General features: G+C 47.7%; 1 protein-coding gene across 1 annotated transcript in view; it reads left to right on the plus strand.

Moving 5' to 3' along the window:
• The window catches only part of mast2 (microtubule associated serine/threonine kinase 2), a 138,411-nt gene that overhangs the window by 120,324 nt on the left and 10,587 nt on the right, over positions 1-7,500 (plus strand). Inside the window, 5 exon segments of the mRNA XM_042708941.1 lie at positions 1-133; positions 4,398-4,499; positions 6,388-6,520; positions 6,787-6,854; positions 7,039-7,142. The exon segment at positions 1-133 is cut by the window's left edge and continues 77 nt beyond it. Of these exon segments, the coding sequence (XP_042564875.1) occupies positions 1-133; positions 4,398-4,499; positions 6,388-6,520; positions 6,787-6,854; positions 7,039-7,142 (540 nt within the window).

Consider the following 7,500-nt stretch of genomic DNA (forward strand, 5'->3'; position numbering starts at 1 on the left):
CGGGGTCCTCAGCTTCATCCACCACCAGCTCATAGAGCTGTCCCGAGACTGCCTGGACAAGTCCCGCGAGGGGTTGATCACCTCACGCTACTTCTACGAGCTTCAGGAGAATCTGGAGAAACTGATTCAGGATGTAAGTGTCTGTGTGTGTGTCTGCGTGTGGTGTGTGTGTGTGTGTGTGTGTGTGTGTGTGTCTGCGTGTGTGTGTGGTGTGTGTGTGTGTGTGTGTGTGTGTGTGTGTGTGTGTGTGTGTGTGTGTGTGCATCAGAGGGAGGGAAATCAGTAATCACCAGAGTGTTGTTTAGCAGAAACCCCACGGAATAATCACCCGTAAAACAGCACCAAGAGGTATTTTTAGAACGCAAATAGCATGGCATAAACCTGTGTACTCCCTGCAGTCCTGTTACTGCACGCTGGGAGCAATAATACACCTGGCTATTTCTTCATATTCTGGTTCCAGATCAGCTCCAAAGGGAGCATATTTGGGGATGTAGACGTCTCATTGATCATCAGCAGTGCTCTCAAACGGGTCCTCTCTGGTCCACTCTTCAGTGCGTTTATTGCACCATCAGTCTACTGAATGGCACTGATGTCATAGTATGAAGAAGTCTGATGTGTTCATTGGAGTCCATCAGAAACAAACAGCCTTCTCGCTTTCTATCTCTCACACTTATCCTCTCTTTCACCATGTTCCCTTTCTATCTCTCACACTTATCCTCTCTTTCACCATGTTCCCTTTCTATCTCTCACACTTATCCTCTCTTTCACAAATATTCCCTTTCTATCTCTCACACTTATCCTCTCTTTCACAAATATTCCCTTTCTATCTCTCACACTTATCCTCTCTTTCACAAATATTCCCTTTCTATCTCTCACACTTATCCTCTCCTCCATATTTCTCCATATTCTCTTTTTTTTTGTCTTGCCGTTTATATCTCTCTTCTGCACTCATTCCTTTTCCTGTCTTTGTCTCCAGCTTTATTTCTCTACCTCCTTCTCCCTCTGTCTCTCCTTCTCTCTCTCTCTCCATCTCTTTCTGTTTTTCTGATGCAGGTCCGATTGTCTTCCAACCTGTCACCCAGGCATTAGTCATGAGCTGTGCTGCTGATGTCTGTATGAGCTCAGTCACAGAGCCAAAGGGTTTAAACCTCCACTTAATGGCTCCCAATGGTACCATTCTAAACACCCACCCACCCCCTCCCCAAATTGTTTAGGTGTGTGAGTGTTCAGGATGATGTGTCAATGTGTGTGTGTGTGACGTCTATAGGTGTTTGTGTGTGTTGAGATGTGTATGTGTTTGGACTTGGGAGGGGTTATTTTAATTTCACGCTCCAGCAAACCCTGGTGGTGGTGACGGATGAGTCTTTCAGACAGCGGAGGGGAATGAAATGAGAGGGAAGGAGGGAGGGAGGGAGGGAGAGAGAGAGAGAGAGAGAGAGAGAGAGAGAGAGAGAGGGAGAGGGAGAGAGAGAGAGAGGAGAGAGAGAGAGGGAGAGAGGGAGAGAGAGAGAGGGAGGGAGAGAGAGAGAGAGAGAGAGAGAGAGAGAGAGAGAGAGAGAGAGAGAGAGAGAGAGAGAGAGAGAGAGAGAGAGAGAGAGAGAGAGAGAGAGAGAGAGAGAGAGAGAGAGAGAGAGAGAGAGAGGGGGAAGGCGGAGGCAGGTTTTGTTTTCCTTCTCTTCGGGTCCTGTAGGCGAGTGTGAGGGTGTGCACACGTGTGTGTGTGTGTGTGTGTGTCTGTCTGCAGTGAGGGGAGGGTTAGCCCCTCTCATCCAGCAGACCCTCAGACACACATCCATGGGACACGCACATGTGTTGCCGCAGACCACGCAAGATGACATCACCCAGACACTGCTAATTGGCTGACGTGTTTCGGTGGGGATGGGAGCAGGTGGCGGCAAGGATTGGTGTATAAAACGGCGTGTGGAGCAAAGGAATTTAAAACAGGAGGATTCTAAAAAAGTGTGCGCCTGCCACCCTGGTCTCCGAGTATGTCGGGGGTGTCGTGGCAACGGCGTGTGGAGGAAGAGGAGGTGCTGCAGCGGCTGCTGGAGCAGCGGGAGTGGAGCGTGCTCACGCCCAGCCATGAGTTTGCAGTTGAGTTTCTCCTCACAGGTTCTGGGGTGTCTGTGGGTTGGCTGGCTGGCAGAGTCACTGCGTCATTAGGGATTGCTTAGAGTCTCGTCAAGTATGAGGATAAAAAGAGCTTTTTGGGGGGCTCTTGTGAAGAACATGGAGGAGTGAACTTTGAGATGAGATCGGGGTGGCTGCTGAATGTTGCCTGTTTTCGGACGTGGCGGAGTTATTTGTTGATTTAGGATTGTTGTGTGTTTGACAAACTTCCCAAACCTGTTGTGTATATATAGTGAGTTACTTTTGTGTTGGCTCTGCACTCTGAACTGAGGTAGTTTTATTTGTTGTGGTGCTTGTAGTTGCAGCTGCTGGCTGTTAATTCAAATGTAAATTTTGTTCACTGTAGAAATGCTGGTTTTGGAACATCTGTTGATTTTTTTTTTTTATTATTTTATTATTATTATAATTTTTTTTCTCTGACGACTCTATTCATATTGAGTTTTATTTCTGATTTAGTGATTTATTTCGGCTAGGGGGTTATTAAACTGTGCCGTATCTCAGTGGTGTTTGTGTGTTGGGCTCAAGGACACAGAATGACCCCAGGGACGGTCCTGCTGTCTGAGGGGCAGACCTGAGCATGGGGCAGACCCCTCACTGGGTGACTATTAGAGGAGCTGATTATCAGGAGCTGGTCTCACTGGGTGACTATTAGAGACGCCACAGGGGCTGGTCTCACTGGTTCACTATTAGAGACGCCACAGGGGCTGGTCTCACCCCGGCCACCACCACTGACCCTGGCCACATGGGGCTAGCCCTGAAGACATCCACAGAATGGCAGAGTGCAAGCTCAGCACTAATACACACACACACACACACACACACACACACACACAGAGACACACACACACACACACACACACACACACACACACACAGAGACACACACACACACACACACACACACAGAGACACACACACACACACACACACACACACACACACACACACACACACACACACACACACACACACACACACACACCTTCCTCCTGGGGTAATGGGGTGAGTGACCCTCTGGCCTCATTCCTCCCATAGAGGAGGGACCAGAGGGGCCGGGGGTGTCTGGATGCTGATCTCTCTCCCACTGTTCTAGTTCTCCCCGTCTGGGTACCAACTGACTGTGTTACCTGCGTGTGTGTTACCTGCGTGTGTGTTACCTGCTTGTGTGTTTGCTATGTGCCTGTCAGACGACTCTGCTGTTTCTTTTTTTTTGTGTGGGTTATCTTATTTCATTCGTTCCATTGTCTTTGTGGACATCCTCGGTATTTCCAGTCCCCTTTTATATTACTTCTTTATTTAAATTATTCAGGCCTGATGAGGAAGCACCAGGGGGCTGTGCTGTCATTTACAGATGTCTCTATTACAGAGAGAGAGAGAGAGAGAGAGAGAGAGAGAGAGAGAGAGAGAGGGAGAGGGAGAGGGAGAGGGAGAGGGAGAGGGAGAGGGAGAGGGAGAGGGAGAGGGAGAGGGAGAGAGAGAGAGAGAGAGAGACCCAATTCCCCCCAGCCTGGTTATTAACCACCTCTGTCTGTCTATTACTCATTCATTTTCTCTCTGTCTCTCTCTCTCTCTCTTTTTCTTTCTTTCTTTCTCTCTCTCTCTCTCTCTCTCGTGCACTGACTGGGTCTTCATCCACCTCTCTCTTTCTTTCTTTCTTTCTTTCTCTCTTCCTCTCTCTCTTTCTCTCTCTCTCTCTTGTGCACTGACTGGGTCTTCATCCACCTCTCTCTTTCTTTCTTTCTTTCTCTCTTCCTCTCTCCTTTCTTTCTCTCTCTCTCTCTCTCTCTCTCTCTCTCTCGTGCACCGACTGGGTCTTCATCCACCTCTCTCTTACACCCCCTCCCCTTTTCACTTTGTAAGGCTGTAAATATCAAGAATCGGGCTCTAGGAAAATCATGCATTTTTGAGTAGATGTCATTTACTTCCATGGTTTCTTCTGATTCGAAGTACAGTGTGGATGCATCACTATGACAGACCATGTTGATTGGGGCAACATGTTGTATGTGTAGGTATGAGTCGGAAATGATAACATACTGTATGAGTGAGTGTGGCGTTTGGTTGGGGAATGTGGAGTATGCAATGGATGTGTTAGTGTTTATAAGACTATTAAACTACATATCTCACTGTACCACTCTGTGTCTCCCTCTCCCTCTCTTTCTCTCTCTCTATCCCTCTCCCTCTTCTCTCTCTCTTTCTCTCTCTCTCTCTCTCTCTCTCTCCCTCTTCTCTCTCTCTCTCTCTCTCTCTCTCTCTCTCTCTTTTCTTAGGCTCATGAGAGGTCTGAGAGTGAGGAGATGGCGTTTGTCACGCGGCTGGTGAGGAAGCTGATGATCGTGATCTCCCGGCCTGCCCGGCTACTGGAGTGTCTGGTGAGTGTTGGTCTCCACACACCTCTGTCTGTTAGATGCCGTTGTAGATAACATTATGAAGTCTAAGTTTGTTATTGATGAGCATCTTGTAATATTGAAGCTCAATATTAAACTGAAAAATTAAAAACATTATTGTCAATATGTTATATTATATTATGCATGAGTAACTCTATGTCCACACGTAGGCTTGTTTCACTTCTCCTCTTTGTGTATGTTGCTTCACAAGCAGTTCTTCATTAACACACAGAACAGCAGATTCATTTTTATTAGCCTCAGCGTACTTCCATAATCCCTCAGGCAGTAGCTCGGCCCTCGTCACCTCTGCTGCAGAGAGTGTGTGTGTGTGCGTGTGCGTGGGTGTGGGTAAGTGTTGAGTGGTATTAGTGTATACAGGTTTCCTCACTGAATCAGGAAGCATAATTACAGAAATTTGTCGAAGTGGTTTATTGTCCCATTAAACTGTGTAATTGAGTGTGACTGCAAAAGTGAAAATTCAGCAAATAGTTTCCTCAGTTGTCAGGGTGAGTGTGTTGTCAGGGTTGCTGTGAGTGTGTTGTCAGGGTTACTGTGAGTGTGTTGTCAGGGTTGCTGTGAGTGTGTTGTTTATTGATGACATTGTTTATGAGCTGCAGTCCTTCTTTGCCTGGGTTCACTGAGTGGATTCCTCACTGCTGCCTCCTCTCTGTCATCTGTTACCTTACAGTCCTTCCGTCCGTCCCGTCCCGTCCCCGACACTCTGTTACATTATAAGACCTTACAGTCCGTCCGTCCGTCCCCCGACATTATCAGTTACATTATAAGACCTAACAGTCCCCCGACATTATCAGTTATATTATAAGACCTTACAGTCCCGTCCCCCCGACATTATCAGTTACATTATAAGACCTTACAGTCCCCCCCCCGACATTATCTGTTACATTATAAGACCTTACAGTCCCCCGACATTATCAGTTATATTATAAGACCTTACAGTCCCGTCCCCCCGACATTATCAGTTACATTATAAGACCTTACAGTCCCCCCCCCCGACATTATCAGTTATATTATAAGACCTTACAGTCCCCCGACATTATCAGTTACATTATAAGACCTTACAGTCCCCCCCCCGACATTATCAGTTATATTATAAGACCTTACAGTCCCCCGACATTATCTGTTACATTATAAGACCTTACAGTCCCCCCCCCCCCCCCCAACCCATCCAGCTGTGGGACTGAGAGAGCACCTCAGCTCCTACTGTGTCTGGAGTTTCCCAGAGGGCCGTCTAAACATCTCCTTTTTATTCCTGCGATATCCGCTGTCAGTGAGCACACGTGTGCTCTGTCAACGGCACACTCGTAGCCCCTTCATCTTTTCTCTCTTCATCGTGTGACTCCCTCCTCTGTAAGACCCCTTGGGCGGCCTGTGTGTGAGGAGTGTTTATGTTGGTGTGTGGGGATGCAGCGCGGTGTTATAGCAGATAAAGAATGTGTGTGTGTGTGTAATAGAGAGAGGGAGGGAAGAGTGTGCAGAGAGAACCCCCTTGGTTTATTAGCTTTCTCTCCATGCTCTAGCAGCTGTAACTATGCATTTAGCATCATGCTGATTAGAGACATTGTTAACCTGTACATCTGTCATAACCTGCAATGGCAGCTTTGCCCGTAAAGAATGTCACAGTGTCCTGGACAAAGTATGACGTCTTACTTTGTTCTCCACGGAACAGGTGTATCCTTAGTAGCCCATATATTCTACACACACACTTCTCCTGTTTGGTGAAACATACACACAAGGACACACATGCAAGTAAATCATTGTTGGTGAAAAGTGTCCAGCGGTGTTAGTCCCTGTGGGTGCCTTACGATTGTTGGCATATCTGTGTTTAATGTCCTGGCTGCCTCCGCTCCCGCAGGAGTTCGACCCAGAGGAGTTCTACCACCTCCTGGAGGCTGCCGAGGGCCATGCCAAGGAGGGCCAGGGCGTCAAGTGCGACATCCCCCGCTACATCATCAGCCAGCTGGGTCTCACCCGGGACCCCCTGGAGGGTGAGAACACACACACACACACACACCTAGCACACACAGACGTACTCTTGCACCCAAACTTCATTTCATGTTTGAGTGGAATTTGAATTCTGAAAGGCAGAAAATGCCTTATTATTTAGTAAGTGATAAGCATGGCTCAACGTAATACTCTCCAATCATCTCATTCTCTCTCTCTGCTCAACGTAATACTCTCTCATCATCTCATTCTCTCTCTCTGCTCAACGTAATACTCTCTCATCATCTCATTCTCTCTCTCTGCGCCCCAGAAATGGCCCAGCTGAGCAGCTATGACAGTGGCCATCCTGACACCCCTGAGACCGAGGACTCCATTGATGTGAGTGCTGTGGGTGGAGATCGATGTCCATCATCCTCAGAGCAATGAATATTTCCCTTTCATATCAGATCATCTGTTTTTACTTTGCACTTTCGTATTACTACCAGGTTGCTTACTCCTTAAACCTGAATGTGTGTGTGTGTGTGTGTGTGTGTGTGTGTGTGTGTGTGTGTGTGTGTTCCAGGGTCGAGGAGCCTCTGTCCAGTCAGCTCCAGTTCAGCAGAAAACCAAACCCCCTCGGGAGGACGACTTTGAAACCATCAAGCTGATCAGCAACGGTGCTTATGGGTAAGAAACACGCGCTGTGTGATCTCAGAGCTCTTGTCTACTGTACCATGGGTCGTTTCCCACTGCGGCATTAAAGCTATGATGCTGTAATACAGCGGCAGTCATACCAGACACATTCTGGTCAAAACAAACGTCTACCCCTGCCACAGTGCCAATATGTAGCATGGCCAACCACAACTCAACACAACAGCACCGTTGCAGATTGGTCTCTTTCCCACTATGATGCTGTAATACAGCGGCAGTCATACCAGACACATTCTGGTCAAAACAAACGTCTACCTGCAGATGATTGGTCTCTTTCTCACTGTGCTCTCCCCCCCTCCAGCGCCGTGTTCCTGGTCTCTTTCTCACTGTGCTC

This window comes from Clupea harengus, chromosome 10 (genome assembly GCF_900700415.2).
Source record: "Clupea harengus chromosome 10, Ch_v2.0.2, whole genome shotgun sequence".
Taxonomy (NCBI): Eukaryota; Metazoa; Chordata; class Actinopteri; order Clupeiformes; family Clupeidae; genus Clupea; species Clupea harengus.